The 25,827-nt window shown below is 41.7% G+C and overlaps 3 protein-coding genes across 3 annotated transcripts in view; 1 reads left to right on the plus strand and 2 right to left on the minus strand.

Annotated features, from left to right (window-relative positions):
- enpp1 (ectonucleotide pyrophosphatase/phosphodiesterase 1) overlaps positions 1–25,827 on the plus strand; it is a 200,770-nt gene that overhangs the window by 75,422 nt on the left and 99,521 nt on the right. The window lies entirely within an intron of this gene.
- On the minus strand, positions 4,505–10,599 carry tagapb (T cell activation RhoGTPase activating protein b). Its single transcript, XM_078289956.1, has 10 exons — positions 10,483–10,599; positions 9,696–9,780; positions 9,508–9,561; positions 9,031–9,100; positions 8,516–8,661; positions 7,915–8,076; positions 7,520–7,629; positions 6,958–7,144; positions 6,646–6,736; positions 4,505–6,535 (listed from the first exon to the last, which is right to left on the minus strand). Exons 2-10 carry the CDS (start codon positions 9,720–9,722, stop codon positions 5,370–5,372), a joined length of 2,013 nt encoding a protein of 670 aa, XP_078146082.1. The 5' UTR covers positions 9,723–9,780; positions 10,483–10,599; the 3' UTR covers positions 4,505–5,369.
- The window catches only part of opn8c (opsin 8, group member c), a 28,549-nt gene continuing 14,651 nt past the window's right edge, over positions 11,930–25,827 (minus strand). Inside the window, exons 5-6 of the mRNA XM_071919064.2 lie at positions 14,533–14,703; positions 11,930–12,095 (exon numbers count right to left, since the gene is read on the minus strand). Coding sequence (XP_071775165.2) covers positions 11,930–12,095; positions 14,533–14,703 — 337 coding nt within the window. The remainder of the gene's footprint in view (positions 12,096–14,532; positions 14,704–25,827) is intronic.

Consider the following 25,827-nt stretch of genomic DNA (forward strand, 5'->3'; position numbering starts at 1 on the left):
ATGACCACAGTCATTCAGAAAGCATCTAAAATCATAGGCTCCCACAGCAATTTTTCACACACCTTTGGTAATGTGTAACACTGGATGGCATTTACCAAAGGGAACCAGAAACTGAACTCAGGATGATGTTAACCGCAAGCAGCATTATCAGTTCTACAAAACGTCTGAGAAGAAAAACGTCAAAGAAAAATAGGGCACCGGAACCTACACAACAGAGCTGTATGTGGAGTCAAAGGTGAAAGCTGTGATCAAAGTAAGTACTGAGATGACAGGTTTGCATTTTGTTTTGCATATGCTCATAAGGGTTTTATACTGCATGTTGTACATAATAGGCGACCTTGACTATCTAAACATAACAAAGTATGTAATATTTGTGGTTATGACTATACCTTATTCACAATGCACACAGCCAAACACTGCCAGTGCTGCTGTAATACTTGGCAAAGCGCATGTTTGAGCCTCTTTTTGTTCTTTTTTAATAACATTAATGATTGTCTATTCAGATGAGTCCAGAGGTTCCTGTGTCGTAAACAGCTCCCATTTGCTGTCCTCTCTGCATATTGTTTATCCTTCAGCTGTCACCCATCATTAAGGATCATTAAAGGGTAAAACTATTCAGCCGGCCGCTGTAGTGTCAGCCTCTGCTCATTAGTGTTGACTGTCAGCCACGGGATTATGCAACAGGCAGGGCATCCTTCCACACATTCATCTTTTCAGTGCAGTATTACATCATCTTGTTTTTATAATTTCATTCCGGACTTCTCTCAAAAACACAGTCTGTCAACTAAGTTACTTCTAATATCTTTCATTAAAGACGGTGCAGAGGAGGAAAAAGGACACAGACTTTTCGGCCCTAGGTCTTCCTCAGTGTGTCATGATGTCGCAGGTGCTAATAGAAGCAATTAGGCCACCAGGTGGCTAGTTACATCACAACAGATGAACACACTGATATCAAAACAAACAAATAATCATATGGGTAAATATACTCTGTTCTGGTGTTCTGAATACACTATTGTTCCATACAGATTATTCAGGCATCTACATCATTATGCACTGTGACGTCCATTTACACTGCTGAGTAATATTGTTTCAACATACAGCTGATGGCTGATTTCCTGAGTATTTCTATTGCTCCTTACACTGAATACACAGACAGTCTATGTAGACCACACTAAGAGATTAGATTATTACTAAGAGATTCAATAAAAAACTGGTCTAGATCCATAGATTCATATCCTGAATCCCTGAATTCTGCCTTTCAAGACTCCCTGTACCTGCAGTACCTTAGTTAAAAGCGACCACTTTGTCTGAGCTCACACAGGAAGAAGATTTGACATCAAGTTTTGCATCACTTGCACAAGAAAACTCGCATTGGGGAACACAAATCGACGATTCACTGCGAAGACGTCATCTCACCTGTTGCTAAACATTTCCTTGTATTTGGTCATAAAGTTGATCAATTACAATGCATTGGTATTGAAAAAGTGGTATGCCCACAGAGGTGGAGATCTAAACTACTGCAACAAGAAGCATATTGGATTTACCAACTAAATGGAATGGAATGAAGGATTTGAGATGTTTCTTTATACATTTTCCTAGAATGTAAACAGGTTGACTGTACTATATACTGCATATACCTGTTTTATGAAAGCTTACGCCGGTCACAACTATATTCACTGACCAACAAGCCGATTGCATTACTATATATTATTACTATATATACTAGCATTACATACTATTCCAAGTGAAAAAATGATCAATGCATCAGACCTACTGATGCTCTGGGTAAGTTAATGGCTTCAAGATGTATATAATGTTTTTAAAGGAAACCAACAACCAGATGGCATCAGATAGGCCTAGATCTTTGAATGATGTTGCAGTGCATATGGATGTAGATATCTAAAGAATTTGTACATTTTGCATACCTGCTAATTGTGTGTGGTCTACATAGAATGTCAGTGTATTCAGTGTAAGGAGCAATAGCATACTCAGGAAATCAGCGATCAGCTAAAACAGTGTTATTCAACAATGTAAACTGACGTCACAGTGCATAATGATGAAGATGCCTGAATAATCTGTAAGGAGTAATAGTGTATTCAGAAAACCGCAGAGTGTATTAATCCATATGATTGTTTGTACATTTTGATATTATTGTGAAATGCCTGTGTCCTTTATCCTCCCCTGCACTGTCTTTAATGAAAGATATTAGAAGTCATTTATTCTACAGACTGTGCTTTTGAGTGCGAACCACTGCTGCAGGTCTGGAATGATCCTACTTGGTTACACACACCAAACAAAGTTAACGTAACAGTGGACCTGGTAGAGTGCGATGGTGCTGCCTCTCTTCTTACGATTTCCTCAAAAACAGACGCTGGATGTCCTCAACAGAAAAACAAATGAAGACACAAGTGCAAAAGGCTAGACAGTGTGTAAAAACAGGAAGACCAACCAGTGCCCTTTAAAACTGAATGAGTGTACCTTTCCTTTCAGCAGTCGCAATGAGCATGGCTGATAAAGGCTGTGCAGCTGAAAACATGTTCGTTGTGACTGCTGAATATAAAACACGGCTCATTCATTTTTCAAGAGTGCTCATTTGTCTGCTTATGTTTCTAGTTAAACTGACTGGTGCATGTAATTCAATTGATGTATCTATGTTCTTTGCTTAAAGCTCCGATCCAGAATTTATTTGAACATAAAAGTTTGAAGGTACAAAAGAATTTGGCTCTTTTATGAAAAACAAGGTTTCAGCAACATTCATCATAACTCAAAATATAGGTCTGGTTTACCTCAGTGTTCATTACCAGCATTAACAAACCTTTTAGAGCATCACAATACATAGAAAGTTCATGTTTAGCTGTTATATTATCTCAGTCTTTCCATCAAAAATGTACTAAATTTGAGATTTGGAATCAACATATAGATTTTATTACAGATGGATTACAGATGTGGGATTTATATCCCTTCAAATCCATCGGAAACAATTCAGTGTGTCCTACACAGTATGTTTCTTTGCAGAGATTTTACATGTGTAGATAGGATAAGGTCTTATTTGTGGATGTGCATTGTGAATTGAATTTATGAATGTTTCCATAGAGGTCTAATTTGTGGCAGCCTCTGTTGAAATACAGTCACCCCACTGCTGGCTCTGGTTACGTAATGATTTATTGGTTTGAAAACCTTTTCCTTAAGAAAGAAAGAAAGAAAGAAAGAAAGAAAGAAAGAAAGAAAGAAAGAAAGAAATCAATCAATCAATCAATCAATCAATCAATCAATCAATCAACCAACCAATCAAGCAAGCAAGCAAGCAAGCAATCAATCAATCAATCAATCAATCAATTAATAGAAAGGACTGACTAGCAAGAGTTTGATTGACTGATGTTTCTGTGCTTTCCAGTAAAATAGATCTGTGTTCTGAGCTTATTTTCCATCTGCAAATCAAATTATGCAAGAACATATGTGACTTCACACAAAATTTGTATGGTCAAATATATCAATAAAAAGATGGTTTCTTTAATAACCTTTCCTAATATGATGTTTGATTATTCAGTATGTCTACGAAGTGGTTACTGCAATGCAGTTAAATAGTCTCTTATATGTTCTATGAAGTGGAAACAGAAATCTGATGTTACTTCCTGTTAATGACCACAATCATGCTGTGTCTCAGCCTCCTTGTGTCAATCTTCACAATACAGTGTTTAAGTGTGCATTTCTAATGTTTAATGAGGATTAGAGGCATATTCCACTTGCTAAATAAATGATCATTATAGACAATCACTATCATAGATTATCAGTGTCTTACTATTGGTTGCTTTATCTCAAAATTCACTAAATGTAATTAAAGTGTTGTGTTATCAAAATTGTTGCTGAATTGTCAAGTGATTGTTGATCTTTTAGCATTGTAGAATGCAAATTGTAATCGGATCGTCCACAATTCTGGTTTCAGTCAGGATGAACTAAAAGAATTGGGATCAGAGTGAGGAAGGAAATAATATGTCGAAACAGGAAGGAAGACGAGGTGGCACTGGCTCATGAAGCAGGCAATTCAGAGAAAAACCAAATCCGTCCATGTGACCAAGTCTGGTTTCCTTCTGTTTTAGCATATGTGCCAGAACACAGTGTTCTCTCAATGAAGCCTATTAGGTTCTGTTATGCAACAGCTCTAGCAAGGAGAAGTTGAGCCAAACTACTGTAACTCTCACCCATCTACTCATTAATTCACTCACTAATGGTCTGACAGGCGAGGCAGAGCCACTGACAACATCCATTTATAAAAAAAAAAAAAAAGCTGTCTAAGTGGTTCAGTAGTAACAGAGAAAGGAAGCATTGTTTTTTCTGTTGCAATGTTGTTCATCCATTTTCTCAAATGGTTGCCTAGTTGTTTTGATTAACCATCTGGAGGAATTACTTGGAGGATTGTGAAACACCCTTTGAGAAACATTACTCAACTTCATCTTTATTTGACTTTATTCAACATAAAAAACAAATAAAACAAAGCATAGTTCATCAGAAAGGTGCTTTAATGTAGTGGAAGTAAAGATGATGCAAGGTTAAGACAAATTTTTTTACAAAAAGCTAAAACAAATGTGTGCTCAGTTATGAATCTACTATACTGTACATATTATTAATTCCAACAAAGAATGAACAATAAAACTCAGCATATTTTTGTCCCCGACAAATCGTGTTTACATAGCTTAGGTAACTAAATACCTTTTTAAATTTTGTACTCTAAATAGTACTACTAAGAAAGTCCAACCAATAATGGTTGCACATAGCTGGAATACATTCAAAGTGAAAGAGTGAAACATTAGCAGATTGGACTTAAGTTAAATAAACATTTCTCATTGGTTGAGCTAAACCTCAGTGGGCGGAGCCAAAGAACCACAGTTTTTCTGGCTGTACGTTAGACTGAAGCACAGTGAAAAAGGCAAGAGGTAAGAGAAGAGGTAACTAATATTATGAAGTCCAGCGCTCTGCTACTAACTGAAAATATGCAATCTAGCCATGCTAACTTATTTTGGTTTGCTAGTTAGCTTAGCAGACCTTCCAAGTTCAAACTAGCCATACTAGCCTATAGCTACCGAGGTAAGCTAGTTAGCTAGCTGCTGACCTCATCATGAATGCTATTGTCATGAATGCTATTGTCATGAATGAATGAAAAATTAAGCTGTTGCCATTTATATGTTTTATAGTTCCTTCTTTGCCATTCAAGTTTGCCAGTTAGCTAAATTGCGCTCCAAAAAACTGTGGTTGTTTGGCTCCGCCCATTTAGGATCAACACCACCAATTGGATCATTTCTGCCTCCAGAGCAGCTCTTAAACATTTGTATAACTAAAACTCCAATCTGCGAAACATTAAGTTCCAAAGTCAATCAAACGTAAGACTCCTTGGCATAAGAATAGTCCTCAAACACTGGCTGGCTGCATCTCCGTGACACAACCTCATGATGGCTTCTGGACACAGACTCAGACATCGCTCTCTGGCGGAAAGGGAGACGCCGCTCAACAATGCCGGCTTCATCCCCTGCCGCTTGAGCAAAACAGTCTGCGTATTGATTGACAGGGCAGGTAGGCGGGAAGTCATAATTCACAGAGGCCGGGCGGGACCTCCTTCCCAGTTCTATGGCGTCTTGTACTGTCATTGAGCGATAATGCGAAGGCAGACCTGCGCTCTGGACCGCCTGCTCGTACGACGGAGGCCTGCAGGGCAGCCTGCTGTCCACCTGCTGAAACACCTCGATGGCCGACAGGGGGCGCGGCCTGTGCGGAGACTCAGCTGGCAGCTCCGCCTCACTCAGGGAGTCCTCCTGGAGCGTTTCACAAGGGAAGGGGTTTTCTTTCTGGGGGTCCCCTTTCTTCAGGCTGCCCCTGGTGAAGGAGAAAGCACTCAGGCTCTTGGTCCTCACTGGGCCCTTACAGTCTGCCCTCATGGACTGCGACCGCCTCTTCCCATCTAAGTCCGTTCTGGCGACATCCTGCCGGGGCTTTGCGCCCGACGAGGCCTGGTGGATGGAGTGCGCCCTACGGGGGCAGGTCGGCGACACCAGCGGGGAACTGGTGAAAACGGAGCCCTCTGATTGGTTGGAGGCAGCGCTCTCCAGGGAGCAGGAGGAGGAGCATGAGCGATTACCAGCCGGCTCCATGTTCAAGCTCCTGCCGAGTTTTGGGAAAGACCCGGCTTCGCCCCGCCCTCCGAGCAAGAAGGAATCGTCGGAGATCTGCTTTTTGAGAGGCTGCTCGTCGAAGCCCCTCCTCTCCAGGGAGCAGTCGTCGTGACTCCTGGCCAGGCTGCGCAGGCTCTTCATCTCCGCCGAGGGGAAGATGATGGGCTCGGAGCAGCGACGGTCAAACACGGGCTTCGGAACGGTGTGGAAGACGGGATCAGAGGGCCACGAGGGGACGGCTGTGGAGGCGTAGAGGATAGAAGGAGACGACCCTCCCCCTCCCTGGGTGGAGCCTACGCACTCTCCCGCATCTCCATCTGCATCTGGGTCGGTGCTGTCGTATGCAGAGTCATGGTGCTGGGAGGACAGGGAGTCTGCGGAGAGGGAAACGGAATTTCATGTTAATCATTCTCATTTACTCTAATTGTGCGAGTATCTATTCTCCAGTGGAGGGAGAGAATAACAGAGCAATGTGTCAACGTACCTGAGTTATCTTCATCGGTATCCAGGAGATTCAGGATATTCTCTCCAAGAATCGCACAATGCTCAATGAGGAACTCCGTTAGCTTTGTCACCTGCAGCAAATGAGAGGAAGAATAGGATAAGTGAAAATGATCCACTATGAAAAATATCAATATTCCAGTTCTTTGTTAAACAAGCCATTGCTGTTCCATATTAGTGTGTGTGCAGCTGTAACCTATTTCATACGAAACCTTTTGAGGTTTTTCGCGCAGTGAAACCACAGAGCTTCAAAGAGCCATAGTGAGAAAGTGTATTCATAACTAGATTTTCTGACCTTGTCCATCTTATCGCGCTGCTCAACCAAGGGGGTGTCGCCCAGCTGCAGCAGCGTGGGCGCGATGCACACCGCCAGGTTGTGGGCGTCCATCTTGTTGGTGTCGGCGCTCTCAAGGATATGGTGGAGCACGCTCAGTAGGTGCTGCAGGAGGAGTCTGTTGGGCCCCGGGAGCGTGTCTACCACCCTGGCCGAAGGGGGAAGCAAGGGGAAAGAACAAAACAGAAGAGGAAGAAGACATAGATCAGTTTGGCGCTCTTTTTTTTTTAAAGCTTCTCTTTTTTAGACAGGAAACAGGCAAATAAAGAGAAGTGTTTATGTGGAGCACATAGATGTAGGGCAGTGGGAATACTTCTTCTTTTCACCCTCTTGCAAAACTCCATTCAAAATCCCCATGTGTGTTTCACCACGTAAACAGTGATGGAAACACCGATGGATTTCCTTTTCTGAATGGCCATTTGAATAAAACAGCTTTACCTCAGGGCAATTAAGTACCGACTGAGGGTCGCAGTTGCTGGTAAATGTCACTGTCTGGACTCATTAGCAGCAATCGTTCGCTTACCTCTTGATTTCCGAAGCTCTCTGCCGGGCGTCTTCACTGTCCAGAGCCTTCATCCACTTGTCATAAAGTTCAGACACCAACAGGCTGCCAGGAAGTTCCTTCAGGAAACTCTGCAATTAACAGGAGAGGGACGTTGGTGACATACAGTATTGACATAAATACACGTGATCTGATGTGACACTCCCATGTGCTATCAAACTAAGGGGAAAGCCCTCATAGATACTTGGCTTGGATGTTAGAGGGTGTGGGTAAGAGCGAGTATGCCAAGTGGGCACCTCCCATTACAGCTATTGAATTACATATTACAGTACATGTAATATTGTGAACCCATTGTTATTAGTAGTAGTAATAGTAGTAGTGGTAGTAGTCGATCGTAGAATAGAAAGGGTATGTACTTTGAGCAGCCCCACTAGCAGAGCCACAGGCTGGCCCTCCATGTCCACCTCCAGGCCGCTGTTGAGCTGCTCTCTGATGGTCTCCCTCATCTTGTTGTTGCACGGCTTCCGAAACACTCCCTCTGTGGACGGCCCTTTCTTCCACAGCAGCACCAGCATCTCCTGGGGAGAGGACAGGGCAACGGGGGGGGGGGGGAGATCAGACTACAGCAACAAATGCATACGCATTTTAGACTGAAACAACCAGCCGATGCACAGGCGATTAACAGCTTCATTGCTTGTGTTGCTCACATGGATTATTCTTATCAACGAATTCTGAGAACTGGTGTGCTAAAATGAAGTCACAGGTCAGCTCAGCGGGTGCTACCTATGTGTTATTCTGATCCTTAGGAGGTTCAGAGGTTGCTCATTCATCAGTGCTTATCCTACCGCAAGTGATTGAACTTCTTTGACCACGCAAGTTGACCAAGAATAGAGTTTCACACACTCTCATCTGGGAGTCACTGAGCAGCTCCCAGATGAGAGCAGTTTGGGTTTCAATGCCTTGCTGCACGAGCACTTCGACTGTCATTAATGAGTTTAAGGTTGCAAGACAACGTACTGTGAGTGGTTTGGGAAGTGAGCCGTCGTCTGGGCATATCTTGCCGAGCGGCTGTCCGAACAGCTGGGTCTTGGTGTTGGCGTCTGATCGGCCTAACAGGGAGCCTCTCCTCAGCTTCCTCACCAGGCTCCACCTGCTGCTGTTTTCTGATGGGAGAAAACGTGTTCCATCAATCACCTGATCGTGCATTTTATATTATAGTTACATTTTAGGCATTTAGCTGATGCCCTTATTGACTTACATCAGTGGAATAAGCTTAAATAGAGTCAAAGCCACTGTCAAACGGGAGTGCTGCAAAACCAATTTAATTTAAGACAGAGAGAGATGTTGAAATGCTTTTGTCTTAGCACTTGGTTAACTCTCATCAGTAGTGAGATTTCCTTTTTCTCTTCTTGCGGTTGCCCTCAGCCTACTTGCTCTTATCTCTATCTGCAGTGTTGGCACACTAAATGAGGCCCACCCTTCCATCAAAACTTGCCGTTGAGTGATGTCTGCGGAGGCTTTGTCAAACTCACCAATAGGCTGCGTCAACCTGTCCTCTTGGTTATATAACGGCTTCGACGGGGCGGAGACCTTCGCGTCGCCCTGGCAACAAAATAAAGAAAAGGGGAAGTGGTGATGAGCATGCGAGAGGAACGTGTTGGCAGAGGAAGGGAGGGAGGAGGTGTGTTTTCTCAAACCACACACCCTCGCCTTTCATGCCTGTCTCCATGTGAGTGACTTAGAGTGAAACAATCATGCAAATGAACAGAGGCAAATAACCAGTGTGGTTGAATCAAAGCCTCCATAATAGCATCTCATTTATCAACAAAACAACTCAGGCCCTCTCTTCCAAACAGCTCTTTTACCTCTACTGTACTGTTTACAGCTTCATGCATTTCTGATCAGCAGCCTGAAACTGCACATAACTCCCCCACCAGCTGTAACACGTTTCACTCGAACCTCTTTAATCTCAACGAGAAAAAAGCCAGTGGAATGGGATTTTTACTCACATCGAGCGGAAACTCTATGAAAGGTTCCATGCCGCCTCCTGTTAGAGTTTTAGTCTAAAAAAAAAAAAACAGAAAAAGAGAGAGAGGAGAGAGAGACAGAGAGACAAAGGAGGAGATTATTTACTGATGGTTATATGCTAAACATGTGGGTCTGTATTGTGTGGGGAAGCGGACAGCGAGACACTTACTGTGATACTGCCACTCAACACCTTCATGAGGACGCTTGGAGGAGGAGAAGCACAACCAGCCCTCTCTTTTGCTTCTTTAATATTCCTGTGATCAGAATGAAAGACTCCGTTTACAATTTTATCTTTGAGTTCTATCTGTTTTCTTTCAGTGGTTTGTATTTTTAGTTTCTGTAGCCTTATGTAGGATTTTGCATAGCCTGATAGCATGTTACTATGTTACTTGTAGGTTCTTCTTTATGTCGCCCCGACAGCGGCTCAATACAAAACTTATTACGTCAATGAATGAATGAGTTCAATGACAAAATTAATAGAATTCTAGGACATTTAAAGATGTTATACTAAGTTATCTAAGACATAAAGGTATAATAATAATACTACCACTACTACTACTACTACTACTACTAATAATAATAATAATAATAATAATAATTATAATTATAATAATAATAAATAATAGTATGTTTAATTTGTAAGTGCCTTTCAAAACACCCAAGGACACCATACATGATAAAAGTATGAGCAAAAAAGTAAAAATAAAATAAACATACTAAAAGTACTGGTGATTAATAGATTATTCTCCTGTGTGACTGATGTGATAGATGTGTCAGTGCCACCTGCATTACTTTGTCCGTTGGCAGCATTGATCTAAATTGCTTTACTGTCGTATCTCATCTACTGTAACAAGTCTCTCATCAATTATGAGGATTATAAGGATATCCATGTAGACTGGTTGATATTAATCTGTAGATGACTTATTTGTTAATCTGAGAATGCCAGTGTTTCTTACCTGTGCAGAGTATCCAGCCAGCGTTCTTTCACCTCAGGCGAGCTGGAGGCAAAATAACAGCATGGTATGAGTTACTAATCCACAGAGAGAGGCAGACAGGCCGGCAGAGACAGTGGGAGGACTGAGGCGCACGGCGCACCCTCGGGCTCTTTTAACAACTCTGTTGGAAAGTGTAAGTCAGTCATGGGAACAGGAAGCAGCGTCACGGCGGCCCCCGACCAAACACCTTCCACTTCCTCCTGGACTGAGACTGCTCTGCTGTGGCTTGGTGTCCGCCGGTGGAAACACAGTTGTGACGGAGGCGCGCGAGTCTACGTCTACATCCGCTCTTCACCTTTTGATAACATGTAGTGTGACCCCGTTTTTATTCACAGCACTTTGCAGTACCGTGACTGTGTGCACATGAAGCACGGGTGGCTCGAGCCTGCTGGTACAGATCTGACAACAGACCTCCATGTGAGAGTGGAGGAATGAAGCATTCATACCACAAAAAAACCCAACACATGAACAGAGCCAAACAGCCACTTGTGAAAGAACGAATACCCCGAAAAGAATGACATCTCATTCTCAGTCAAAACAACTCAAAGCCCATTGTGGCATTCATCAGCTTCTTGGAATGACGTGACGAGTCAAAAACAGTTGCACTGATTGATTTTACTTATTTGGCGAGAAACGTGGGAGTCCGTGACTAAATCTGACTGCTGCAAACAAACCGTTTCTTAACCAGCGCCAGTTACCGTCTCGGATCAAACATACTCGATATTCTGTTAGCTGCAGAGAAAAAGCACTTTGATTCCATTGAGTCGACTTCACTGTCTAGATAGGGAATATGATATGAGGCTGTGTTTCTTCCACACTTCATCTTTATTGTAAAGGCCAGTGTTTCTAGATAAAGTCCACTGCTGTTATTCCCCTGACACAAAGAGAGGACATGTGATCGATTCGGCGGCCAGCTCCACACTTCCTATTTCACAAGCCGCTGTCTTGTGATGCCACGGAGAAGCTACTCTCTCCCCGCCACTTCCCCGTTTTGACCGAGGCCAAAGACGAAACCGGAGGTGGCTCGCTGTGTGTCTGAATATTCCATGGACACCACTGGCTTCATTGATCCAGTGTGAGAGAGAGAGAGAGAGAGAGAGAGACAGAGAGAGAGGGAGAGAGAGAGAGAGATCACGAGATAAGTGGTAGAACGAGTCTGTATGCACGTGTGTGTGTGTGTGTGTTTGTTTGTGTGTGTGTGTGTGCTTGTTTTGCTATCCTTGTGAGAACCAGTTTGAGTTTTAGACCTTCAAATGAGGACATTTTTGCAAAATGAGGACATTTTTCCAGTCTTCACTTCTTCGAGGAGCTAGTTTAGATCTAGGATTTGGGTTTAGGATGAAGACTAGAATTAGGATAGTTAGAATTAGGGTTAAGGTTTAGGGGATGAATGCAGTTCAATGGAAGCTCACCGGAAAGACACCATGCAGAAAGTGAGAGCCCAGGCCAAGACGAGGGTCACCCTGAGGTCAATGTCCCCCGCTCCGTCTTCCTCCTCCGGCTCATCATCGAAACCATAAAGCCACACGTCTTCCAGGCTCACCCTGTGCTTCAGGCGGTAGCTGGCAGTCGACCTGCTCAGACACAAAGAAACAGCTAAATGAATGGCACTTTTGGGCCGATTAGATCGAAATACAAAACATCACAACGGGCAAATTCCTGTCCTCAGACCAGAAAGGAGTTTGAGTAACCGACACCAAGGCAATACTCATCTGAACGGTCCTGTATTATCCCTGTTTCATAAAAAAAAAATCAAACTTGAAATGGATGCATTTGTTCTTAAGTATTTGCATTGAATTCTGTCTCAGTGATCGATCATTTTGAAACAATCGTGTGCATATTTCAAGGAATCACATGCACATCTAAAATCCAACACGTCCCCCCACTTTCTGGTTTCCAGGGAGAATCCTCCTTCAGTGCTTCAGTGTCTATAATGGCTAGAATAATCATAAGAAAACAAGGGTCAAGTCTGAATAAGCTTGGCTGAGTGTTTGCTGTAATAGTGGTTGAACAATGGGTTGTAAGTAAGCAGTTTGTTTGAATGGCGCAGGCACAATGGAAACATAACGGAAGGGAAAATTCAAGGTAGCCAGATTCAACGCTGAAATAATGTTGTTTGTGTCCCGAATGGCCAATAACAGCTTCTACAAAAGTAACTGAAGGAGAGAGAGAGGAGGGGGGGGGGGGGGGTGATTTGAAGTCCGTCCTCTTGCACGCCTCCGTACCACAACCTCAGTTTTCTACAGCATTTGATCATGACCCCTCCGACCCTTTTACATGTTTGCAGCAGAGGTGCGCTGGCTGCATCCCGGAGCGTTGACAGAATAGAGGGGGGGGGGGGGGGAAGAGTCACAAAAAGAGGGAAGAGTCAGAGAGGGATGGCAAGAGGGAAATGAGAGAGCGAGTGGGATTGATTCATATATCTAGGAGGCAGTGGTAGAGAGAGAGAGAAGCGAAGCATGACCGGCTAGAGGTAAGATATGAAAAGAAAATGAGGAGTTACAATTCAAACAGAATAGGCTGATTTGAACTCAAACCTACTGTGTATTGTCCTTGGACCCAACTAGAGCACAATGACAAGACTCTGAACTGTATGTTTCTCCTCAACAAACTAAAATAGCGTAACACAATGAATGGATAATACTCATATATAGAGTGAAAAACCTATTTACTGTATCATACAATAGTCCCAGCTGTGTGTGTCTACCGGAAAAGTGGGCAGTTGTTTGTGGTAAAGAGATGAGTGTGATTGGACTCCCACTCAAGCTATAAAACTTCCACCAACTTTGACAAACAGATCATCTGACTGAGCTCTGTTACAGGCTGTCACAATAGTTTACAATAGTATCATGTAAACTTTCTGTATTGTGTTGGGTAAGAGCCTGGTAAGCAAGCTTATTCTCCTCATACTGAAAGGGATGATTATGACACACGGAAACTTTCAATTCCATCCACTGCCAAAACACATTCTTCTTAATAAGTAATTAACATTTTTTGTTCAGTCTTAAAAATATGTTTTCTCATAACAGGTGACATCATTTCACACGTTTCCAAAGAAACCCATCTGGTTTCATAAATTCGGACGTCCTTGGAAGATACATAAAGGACTGGTTCAATCTCTTTCTCTTCAAAGAAGTGTATGTAGCCTCCTGCTGTGTGCATCTATGAGGAAGAGATGCGCACAGCAGGAGGCTACATACACTTCTTGAACCAGTCCTTTATGTATCTTCCACGGACGTACAGAATGTGCTGACATTAAAACAGGTCACCAAAGTAGAGTATAGTAAGTTAGAGCTTCCATGGAGACATCCGGGAGCCATTCTGACAACAAGACCTCTGGCATAGTAGGTTATGGCACAAGGGTTACAGTGAGGTGACCACACATCATGAAACCTTACAGTTCAGCTGTTAATACATATGTTGAATTTTCTTCCACAGTTATCATGCCGATGTAGCGTTTAGTTCGCTTTCTTCCCCTGAAATATGAGTGTCCGTCTGTGCCGTTGGAATGAAGCCTCGTAGTGTAAAAGCGGAAGTGAAACCTACATGTGTGTATTTTTGGACTGCATGCATGGACTGTTGGGGAATCTCCAAGCGCACTGCCTTTCTGTTTGTGTTCAGTCACTACATCAAATAAACTGAAGAAAGCATGGTGATTCCCTCTCAGCAGAGCCACACCTAGAAAATCATCAAAATTACACGTCGGCCAAAATGTTCATCATAAGTAAAGTGTATTAACTACAGAAAAGTCACGTAGGCTGGGCTGCACCCACAAGGTTTAGTTTAATGTAAGATTAGTGCTAATCAGAGTTCAGTAAAACTAGGTTTAAAACAAGTAAACCTAGATTTAAACTTAAACAGAGCTATGTTGGACAATTTAAGTTTAACCCTAGTTTTCTGATTTAAACCTAAATTTAAATGAGATGAAGGATGGTTGTACTGTATCACACACTGCATATGGCAAATGAATGAGAACGAACAAAACGAAAATCAAACATCTCCACCTCTTACTTAAGCTTAGCGAAGACGATGACGTCGCTGAAGAGGAAGAGGTGTCTCTCCCTGGTCTTGGTGCCCTCGGTGACCTGGACACACTCGTCCAACAGCAGCTCTCCGTTCTCGCTGCTGAGGCCCAGGACAAAGGGACTCTGCTCCACCATGACCCAGCAGGAGGCCTCCTCCCTGGGGAGACAGGACACACAGAGGAGGGGCGACACAGATGAGTCCGAAAAGTCTGACACCTTAGATCAGCTAGTGTTTGTGGGGAAAGCAACAAATATTATGGTATTACTGATGCTTATGATTCCAGACTTTTTGGACACATTGTACATTAGAGAGCTAAGATGTTCATGCTAACTGCCTGTCTACAGGCTTAGAAGCACATGGACATGTGGGCGAAAAGTGTTGCATGAAACAAATGGCATATGAAGTCTGAAAAACAGCCTCATGACACACTTTCTCACACTACCGGTTTTCACTTAAATATCACATTCTCTGAGAGGACTTTTATTTTGAAATGTCCACTCCATAAATTGACGCCCCGTTCTCCTGATATGTCACACACTGTGTCAGTTTTGCATGAACACCATATGAAAGCTGACATAAGGCCTGAATTAATATTCATGAAAGTGCCATCTGGCTGTCATGAAGCTGTCATGCCTGCATTATGAATGTGTTGTGAACCAGAGTCCATGTGTGTTGCCAAATCCATAACAGACTCACATGTATCACCACATGATCCCCCCCTATACCTATAGCTAACATCAGAAACACTGTGATACAACACGACAGGCAGTTTTTTGCATTGTGTCTTGGTGGTCGCATCTGTCCTTAAAAAATAAAAATAAAAACATTCATCGTCACGGGCCGGGACAAAGCCAAACCCATTTGTTTTGAAATATAAGCTTATTGATTGGCTGCTCATCATTGTGATCCTTCATCAAATATCAGTGTGAGAGTGGAATAATGGTTTAATTTGGAGGAAAATATCAGATCTGTCTGCGAAGGCTTCAGCTATCCTACCAGATCAATATGTATGTCAATAAACTTCGATTTGATTATAGGAGTTGCAGGAGAATGTGGTGCTAATTTATTGGGTGCCTTAATGTATTAAGTGACTGACTTAAGCTTGGTAATTTATTAGTTATGCAGAGGTGGAAAAAGGTTGTATAGGTGGAAAACTCAATCCTAAAACATACTGTGGCTTTAATGTTAAGATTAGTGTTTAATAAATCAGACTGTCACCTCAATAAGAAAAACAAACAGCGACTTCATCTGTGCTCACTTTTATTATTGAAGGGATCAACTTTAATCTCACATGGCATTTCACAATATTGACTAAATTATGATGCAGCATCATATGTCAGATATAATGTCAATATATAAAAACTGGTCATACTGCTGCTGCAATTGAAATCTCTAATCTCCAAAATGTTCAGCATGCATCAAATCACCTTCAAATAAAGTAGTAGGCGCGAAGCAAGTTTGTGAGTTAAGTTGTTGTTTGTACATGACTCTGCCCGTGTTATAGATGAAGTATGAAACCAGTTTTGGTCATAGCTCTTCCCACTGACTGCGGGTTTTTGGGCTGAAATTCAAATTGTAACAACAGAGGTACTTTCCCTGTTGCCCTTCTAGTCTACTGCAGATGACACATAAGATACTGGTAAATAAAACGGTGGGAAAAGTCCAGCAACGTAAACCCACCAAAATACAAAATAAAATTAACTTGTGTTTTATTTAAAGTTACTTACAGTACATTAGTCTGACACTACTGCCTATGATGTATATAGGCTACTATAAATTGATATTGTCTTAAAAAGGTGTGTAAAGTTTATTTCACAAATAAACAGGTGGGTAAACTAAGTTTGTTTGGTTTACCCTCCACTACATCCTTCATACTACATAAATAGAATATAGTAGTTATATTGACATCGTTATAACTTCTAACTACATATATAGTGACCACAATATATAGGTTAAAGTGATCTTCTCTACGTCAGTGGCAGTCCCACTACAGTGAAACTAACACCTTCAAGTTTCCCCCCTCAGGAAAATTGTGCACTGTGTGTGTGTTGGCTTCAGCGCTGAATGGGTGGAAGTGTGAAGGTGGGATGTCTGTGACATTTCTGTCGTGGCTTTGATGGACTCGCCCACTGGCTCATCTGGTGGTCTAGATAACAGAACTACTGTGATAGACAGCATTAAAGGTTAGGGAGTTCAAGCCAACGGCCTGATGATGAACTTTAGAAATAATGACTTTTACCTACAAAAATACCTACACATTTTTTTTATATTTAATGTACAGCGTGTATACTGTGCATGTACGTCTGTGAGTGATATACATAATCTTCTGTCTATTGTATGTCTTGCAGTCTATTATCTATTCTCCTACAGTATAGTCTATTATATATTATATTATAATCTATTATCCTTGCATCATGTTGAGAAGTATGTACTGTGGCACTCTTGCAGCTGTCGGTGTGCGTCTGCACAAATGTCAACAAGACACCTTCCTGTACATTTTCTGTAACATCGAATTAAAGTCATTCTGATTCTGTTTCTGAAAAGGTCATGGCCAACTTCCTGATGGTACAGACGACTGAACATCATAACAAAACAAAAAAAAAAACTCAAGCTGTCAAGCTTTGTTTGATTTACAAAGAGATTTGAAATTGTTTAGAAAAATCAATATTTCTGAGAGCAGTTTGGTCCTCAGCGTCGGGCTGTTGGTGTGAGTGTAGGGGAGTTTGGGCGATGTGCTCACAGCTGTTTTGAAACTCCCATACTGTAAATTCCCCAGCGTGACATCTGTGTTTGCGGCGTGAACAGAGTGGGTCTGTGGCCCACACACACACCACCGGTGATGTAAAGGTGCACTGACCTGACGCTGTTCAGCGTGTGGTGAGATCAGAGGGAGGAGAAAGTTTATTTGTTCGTACATTATGTCCAGTGTGTCTGAAAAGATACTTTAATATTTTTTTTATATGTACCTGTTGTTGTTCTAAATGCTGCCATCTGTAGGGTGGGGGTTGTAGTGAAAGGGAAATGAAACAGGGTGCTAGCCTAAAGGTTAAAGGTTAAATACTGGTGTTTTTATGTTCTAGGTTGCCCCTCTCCTTCACATTATTCCTACTGGTGTCTGCACACAGTCAGCACAGTAAGAAGCCATTTGCTGCCATTCATTCTTTTACAGTAAATCATTCCACAGACTTGAAGAGTTAGAATTGCCCGAGCTAGATGACCCATTACAGTCAACATGAAGCCTTCATTTGGTTTCTTAAAGTTTCTGTTTGATTATTTCATTGTGCTGAGTTGAGTGTTTTCGTATCAGTGGGCGCATTACGTTAGGCTCTGCTTACTGTCAATCACCTGACACCCAGAGGAAGAAATCACTCACACTCGCTTTCTTTGTTAAAGCTGCAATATGCATTTTTTCCACATTACAATAACAGTAAATAAATAGGATTCTGTTCTACAGTATCAGTCTGTGTGTTCATGCACCGACTGAGGAGAGGAGGGCGGGACTAAGATAGACTTGCTGCATCAAGGTGAGAAGTTGTAGCTTTATAATAGCAGTCTGATCAGAAAAGACTGCCTGGGAAAATATAAGGTTTGGGAAGTGGAAAAAAAATGACACACAACTACTGATGAGGTGCCCAGACAGTAGAAGATTGTGGAGTGTGTGTAAGTGTATGAGTATGAAGCAGGGCTTGCAAACAGGTTCTGCAAACGTTCAATGGATGAACAAAAAGGTTTGAAAAAAAAAGATCCACACACCTGATTGGAGACCACGGCATCCCCAGTGCCTTCCCAAAAGCCAGTGACGGGGCTGAGCGTCGTCTTTGAGCCAAGCTCCGGAGGTGCTGTAAGAAAACAGAGTGCTTGAACAGTACACTCATTTATGCATGCATAATATACAACGACCATAATAAAAAGAAATGTTTTTATTGTAGGAAATGCCTAATCTAGGTCAGTGAAACCTACTTAAAAAGTGTTGATTTCAAGCTAATTTAATGTATACTAATAATTACATTTTGTGAATTTTGTGTGCTGATTTATAGAACTGACTGATTGAAGCAGGTCTAATAGCAGAATTACAAAATTATTTAAAAATGATCCCTTTAATTCTGCTAGTCCTTGTCTCTACATACAAGCTGTGTTTCCACCCTGCCTTAAACAATTTGCAAAGGGTTAAAAAGCCCTGGCAAGACAGCGATCATGTGTGCATGTTTTATTTATTTTACTTATTTATTAATTATTGAACCAGGTGAAGTCCCATTGAGATTCCAAATCTCATTGGAGATTCATTGGGAGTCAAATTCATTGGGAGTCAAAATGCAAAGTTGCAGACAGGACAGCTCATACAGCATACGACATCACATAAAGTAAAATAACATGAGAAAGAGAGAGAGGGGGGAAAATGAGAGACAGAAGGAGGGGGAGCAGGGAGGAGAGGAGCGAGTGAGAGAGAGAGAGCGAGAGGGAACAGCAAAGAGAAGAGAGAGAAAAGGTGAGATAAGTAAAGTTACATTATTAACAAGCATCTCTTCCATCTCTTCCTTGCCAAAGAGTTCTACATTTCAAATGAGCAGATGTTTTTCAGTGTAACCGTTACAAACTGTAATGCTTTACCCTATTTATACCATTACTCTGATATACAGGTTTTCACACCCACTTTCACACTCATTTTCACACTCATGCTCATTTCAAATTAGCAGCTGTGAGCTGTTTGACACTGTTGTTTCACCCACTGAACCGTTCCAAATTCAGGAAATAGAACTGATATGTTTCAGATCATAATCCTGCCTTCTGTCATTTAGTAATGTACTTCACATATCTGTTTCTATTTTACTAAAATATCTGAATAATCCTGTTTTCCTTTCAAATATTAGCAGGGAAATGGTGTAAAGTTTGAGCCCTTACTATAATGGCAGCCCACATGGTTTTGAATCAGACTCTCCTTAAAGTGTTGGCCTTGAATTCGTCTCAATTTACAGCCTTTAGAAAGTATTCATTCACATTTTGTGGTGTTCACAATGGATTCAATTGATCTACACACGCATCCGTGTTGTCAGAGTGGTTTTTCTATCCAGGTTTTTTTTGTTTTTTTTAACAAAACAATTATAAATGTAAATGTTTCGATGCAGCAAGTATTCAGCCTCTTCAAATTCCTTCGAATGCCCTTGAAATGCCTCTACAAGTTGACTGGAGTCCTTGTGTGGCCAGTTGAATTGCTTGGACATTGATTCAGAAAGAAACACATAATGTCCATACAGTATAAAGCCACAGAAATGATAGTGAATGTCAGAGCAGAAACTCTGGCATGAAGTTATAGAACTGTCTGTCAAATTCAGAGACAGAACTGTGAGGAGGAATAGATCTGGGGAAGGGAATAAAACAATTTCTAATGTGTTGGGAGTTCACATCATTAGGAAACAGAAAAGATATGGAACTGCCCAGGCTCTTCCTAGACCTTGTTGTCTGACCAGACTAGGCATAAAGGACCTTGGTCATGGGGGAGACCCAAAACTCAAGCACCACTCTCAACAGATCTATAATCACATCTAAAACATAGCTGGAGTTTACAATGAGGCGAAAGATTCTGTGGTCAGATGAAATGAAAATTGAAGTCTTCAGCCGTAAAGCAAAGCGGTGTGTCTGGCAGAAACCAGGTCAACTCCCCTAAACACCAACTAACAGCATCCCTACTGAGGAGCCTGGTGGTGGTTTACTGCAGCAGTGACTGGGACACTCCAACACACACAGTGAATCCCATTGAAAATCAGGAAGGATGGAAGGAAAATGCAAAGAAGGATAGGAGAAAATCCCCAAATCCAGATGTATTGAAGTAGGATATTATAGTATGGCAAAACATTCTAAAAACATGTTTTCAATTTGCCGTTGTGATGTATTCTGTGTAGATTATTGACAGAAATCTCAATTTAATCCATTTGGAATCCAGGCTGCAGCAGCACATGTGAAAAATGTCAAGGGGGTTGAATGCTGTCATCCACCACAGCTTCAAAACACTGTATGGGAAACACAGAAAACAATATATAAATGAAAATGTCTACCTCTGACCTCTCCAGCAGGGAGAGGTGACACTGTGATTGGAATAACACAGACTGTAATGAATTCTATGTTCACCACATATGTTTAAGTCCTTCAGTCGATTAAGAAGATCTTGAACACGTGCTGCCAATCACTAACAGTCAGGATGAGTATGAAGCCTGTCCATGTGCCTTGGCTTCACATGCTCTGATGAAGGCTGTCAGTTAATAGCTGAAACGCATCAGCAGTTTTGTTTTGTTTTTTTACCTCACCCTGGATTAAAGTCAAGTAAAATTAAGACATGTCTCTCTGCATGGAGTGCTGTCTTCTTCCCCTTTTACTGGGAATTTACCAATTACAGTATAATTACAGTGTAATTATTTGTGTACAGTGTAAGAACATTTGTGATTGTTCTATCATAATCATTGCATTGCACCAACTGCATTAAAATGTTAACTTATTTCCTTAACCCTTTCATTGAATGCAGTAGTTGCAGCAAGTAGTAACAAGTAGAATGAACAAGTAAATTCACAACTTTTAATAATATTAACTGATGATAGGTAATCAAATAATTCTATGTAGTAGTTACATATTTGTTTAAATAAAGTTGTAATGCATAAATATTGTATTAGATTACAAATATAAGTTAATTTAGTATATTTTCAAACTACATTTCCACCCTGTTAGGTGCATAACAAATTTGATGTGACTTGATGTGACTTCCTGAACATAATATCATTACAAGAATACACTGTTTTCTTAAAGTAGAACTATTAAAACTAACAGGATGAAAAGCGATTTTATGAACATGCAGAAAATTGCAAATATCATAAATGTTATTATTTTGTCGCTTATATTTGTCACAGAAGTTGAAAATTAGCACTTGGAAAATTAGGCAAAAACACTGAAGTTTAATGAAAACAAAGCGGTCAAAATACATAAGATTCCCTTTCATATCCATATTTTTTGTGTTTATATAGTGAAAGGCCTAAACCTCTTGTTGAAGCTTTTTGAAATGGCGGAGCAGAGCCAAACGTTTACATAGTGTGACATGTGATGTTGCAGCCTATAGATCCTAGTGACCCTTCCTGCTATTTACTCACTGAAGGTGCGGCATGTTCACGGACAAAGCTGTTACACATTCTTAGTTCATACTGAGAAAACCTTCACTACACTCTATATAACGCTGTATCGAAGAGACGCAGCATCGACCTTAAAGGAAGCACTCTGCTGTTCGTCTTCCATCGAGCGCCTCTCCCTCTCATCATGCAACAGGGTCAGAGGTCCATCTGTCGCATCCTCAGCCTTTCCTTCACCCATACAGTACGTGCTTCTCTCTAGAGAGTCGTGCCGCAGTCAGTTTCCGTTCTGCTGGGCTGCTCAAAAGGTTATTGTCCCCCCATGCAATGAAATGGCAGTGTGTGTGTGTGTGTGTGGGGGGGGGGTGTTATGGATTGGGCCGTGTCCGCCTGTCTGTCTGTCCGTCTTTCAAATGTCAAATCTCAAACACACCTGCAGCAGGTCGGCGTTACATATCTTATGCTGAAAATTAATATGCTAATAAGTATTTCTCAAGGATTTTTCAGCAGGTATGACCACACTCTATCCATTGAGCTATAAAGGTCCTCATTATACTGTGTGTAGCAGAGCTTTGTGACTTCCAAAACCCATTATGGATATTATATGGATATTATGTGCATTTATAGAGCTATTTTGCAATGATTTGAAATACTTCACCCACGAAATGAGATCCTTGCAATTATCTGTGTAAGTGTGCGTAAATAAACGCCATTCAAGACGAGAATCAATGCAAATAACTATAATTTTCTTGATTATATGACTGTTTCCATTATGTTCATTCTGTAAATACATCAACATGATATTGTTCATCTGAGCCACTTGCAATCAGAGCAGAAGCACTTTCCCAGCGTGCTGAGAGAAAATGAAGAGATTCTCTATGTTGTTGTTGACGCCGCTGCGCTCTAATTGCTCCATGAGAGACAGACAGAGAAACTGGGTTATGTTGAAGTGAGGAGAAGAAGAAAAAAAAGGCAAAACAAAACAAACAAAAGCAAAGATACTTGACAAAGCATGTCTTTCTCCGCTGGGTTTCTGGCCTCTCTCTCTCTCTCCCTTCACCCAGAGCCAAGCTTGGCACACAAGTCCGCTGATTCACGATGGATCAGCGTTGGGCCACAAAGGGCCGGGGTGACCCACCTAGCTCAAAGTCCAGGACGCACGTAGGCATGTGATGTGTGCGCTTCAGTGTGAATTATGAACATACTACAGGTCACAGCATCATCTTTAAAGAAAAATGCCAGCTGTGTTTACCTGTAAAAACTCTTTCTTTTAAAAAGGCTTTACTAGCATGAATGACAGTTATTGTTCAGTATCTTTTTTCCACTTTTGAGAAATTGGATTAAGCGCTTGCCATAGCCCTTCTGTGTATCTGTGTATCAAATGTATCAAAACCCACACAAAAAACACCACATTTGAAGAAAAAAATCAAGTGACTCTTTCATCTAAAACATTGCTTCACTCCCACATTTGCAATATCAAACTGTATCATGTTGGCAAAGGCCTTGTAACCAAGCGAAATGATGAAAATGGAACAAAAATAGCACGGCCTGAACTCTTAATCTAATCATTCCCAATTCAAAGTCAGTTTGCATGTTCTTATTCAGTGCACATTCTGCTTTGTGGAATAACCGGTCTGCATGGTCAGAGGCAAAATAGTGCACATTTATCGAGTAATGAGCATTAGTTAGACTGTCTAGCTGTGAAAACGTTCACGTCTGAGATGATATCTATGTGAGCCCTATCTATCTATCTATCTATCTATCTATCTATCTATCTATTTATCGGAATCCATCTTTGTGTTGTATTGTATCTTCATGTAATGGGATGCGCTGTTGAAAACTGAATACCAAAAGGATTTGGACGTTGAAAAGCTGAAATTCAATCAATTGACAGATACCGCAGTTGAGAATGAACACATTTTCCCTATTGCCATTCAAATCTGCTTTATCAAAAATATGAACTGAAGCGGAAGATCAAACAGCATCTTTACATACAGAGGCGCTGAGTGTTGAGTGAGATTAAAAGGGCTTTATGCTGTTGATGCAGCTCTCCTCTCAGGTGTGTATCAGCTCTCATTGCTATGTGTGAGGCTCAATTGATGTGCTACCAGGAGACAAGGCTCCTACCATTATCAATAGATTAAAGTGCAGAGATCAAGGTTTATCCAAAGCTGTTGTAGCTATCTTCAGTGTATGAGTAAAGATTTTTCAAATCTGAGAATGGAGACTCAACTTTTTTATTCCCTGAACTGAAAATGAATGGAGCCCAGCCTCAGTTTTCTCATAGCTGACAAAATGTTTTTCTCTGACTTCAAATCTCTTTCACATAAACTGCAAATGCTGAATAAGACGCTATGTTATTATTCTGGCTGAAATCATTCAACGCCTTTAGTCTGGATCGATGAAATACAGCATCTCACTGAGTCACACTCAACAGGTTTCTCTGTCTGATCGATACTCACAGGACGCAGAGAGGCTGCGGCATCATCGTAGCTTCCCCTCCTCATAGCCGCCGCTCCGTAGTCTTGGCCTCCGGTGTCCATGCTGGTGTCTCTGTCTCCTGCAGCAAGCGACCCCAGACTCCTGCTGTCCTGCAGTTTCTGTCAGAGTCCACACCGGCGTTCGTTGTTTACGTCCTGCAGTGCAAAGCAGAGGAGGAGCAGCAGCAGTAGGAGTCCCCAGTTTGTGTTAATGAGGGTTAGAACAATGGAGGCCCGGCACACAAAAGAGGAGAGGGGTGGAGGTGGGGGTTCTGCCTGACCTGGACCTGCAAGTCCCACTCTGATCTGAGCCTCCCACTCTGCTCCCACCCCCAAAAACCGCAAACCTCACTCCCTCTCTTCATCCCTCCCCCCGTCTCTCCATCCCCAGCCTGTCCCGTCCCGTTCCGCTCCAGCGGGGCGGCTTCCTCCCGTAATGAGATCGCCGTGCGTCCCCAAACAAGGCCCACCGGCTCACCCCCATTTCCAGGCTTAACAAGGGTGGGATGCCGTGACAGTCGGGGCAAACAATACTTGTGGAAAAGCAGGGGCTCACATATTCCCCAACCCCCTCATGTGTCTGTGTGTGTGTGTACATGCACACACACACACACATACACATATACTATGACAGAGCGGGGCCCTTTCAAGCTAGCAGGGTCAGCCATCTATTTAGCCTATTGTTGTTGAGACTATAATATAGAAATTTAGTTCAACATCAACCCAAATGAGCACAACAAGGGAGAAAGTATTGCATTGCACTGCTTAAATGAACAGTTTTGGTGACTTTTAAGAGAGGAATTTTATGATAGGTTTGGATAAAAATCCATCTTTCTGTTTTCATTTAGCCAGTGTGTGTGTGTGTGTGTGTGTGTGTGTGTGGGTGTGTGTGTGTGTGTGTGTGTGTGTGTGTGTGTGTGTGTGTCCCTTGACAGTCTTGTCTTGTCTTCACTCTCCAAAGTTCTCAATGTCTGGGATTTCGGAGATGAGCAGACTGGATTTTAAATTGCTCTGGAGGCAGAAATAATCTGATTGGTTAGTTAAACCTCAGTGGGCGGAGCCAAAGAAACACCGTTTTTCTGGCTAAGTAACATTAGACTGAAGCACAGCGAAACAAGTAAGAGGTAATAGAAGAGTTAGCTAATATCACCTTGACTGGTGATGTCATTGAAACACTAGCTACCTAGCTAACCTAGGTACAACGTTATCTACATTAGCTAGTTAGCCTAGCTGACCCTCCAAGTTCAAACTAGCCATACTTGCCATGCTATATAGGTAAGCTAGTTAGCTAGCTGCTGACCTTCCACCATCATGAAAGCCGTGGTCATGAATGAATGAAAAGTTAAGTAATTGTCATTTATACACTGAACAAAAATATAAACGCAACACTTTTGTTTTTGCTCCCATTTTTCATGAGTTGAAATAAAAGATCTAAGACTTTTTCTATGCACACAAAAGGTTTATTTCTCTCAAATTTTGTTCACAAATTTGTTTAAATTTGTGTTAGTGAGCACTTCTCCTTTGCCAAGATAATCCATCCACCTGACAGGTGTGGCATATCAAGATGCTGATTAAACAGCATGATTATTGCACAGGTGTGCCTTGGGCTGGTCACAATAAAAGGCCACTCTAAAATGTGCAGTTTTATCACACAACACAATGCCACAGATGTCGCAAGTTTTGAGGGAGCATGC

This window comes from Centroberyx gerrardi, chromosome 18 (genome assembly GCF_048128805.1).
Source record: "Centroberyx gerrardi isolate f3 chromosome 18, fCenGer3.hap1.cur.20231027, whole genome shotgun sequence".
Classification (NCBI taxonomy): domain Eukaryota; kingdom Metazoa; phylum Chordata; class Actinopteri; order Beryciformes; family Berycidae; genus Centroberyx; species Centroberyx gerrardi.

Bases quoted from the DNA above. Each gene is read 5' to 3' on its own strand.
- tagapb (XM_078289956.1), bottom strand. From the start codon at position 9,722: ATGAAGGTGTTGAGTGGCAGTATCACA. The intron at 9,562-9,695 runs GTAAGTGTCTCG...TTTTTTTTTTAG, and splicing joins TGTTGAGTGGCAGTATCACA to ACTAAAACTCTAACAGGAGG. The intron at 6,737-6,957 runs GTCAGAAAATCT...CATTTGCTGCAG, and splicing joins AGCGCGATAAGATGGACAAG to GTGACAAAGCTAACGGAGTT.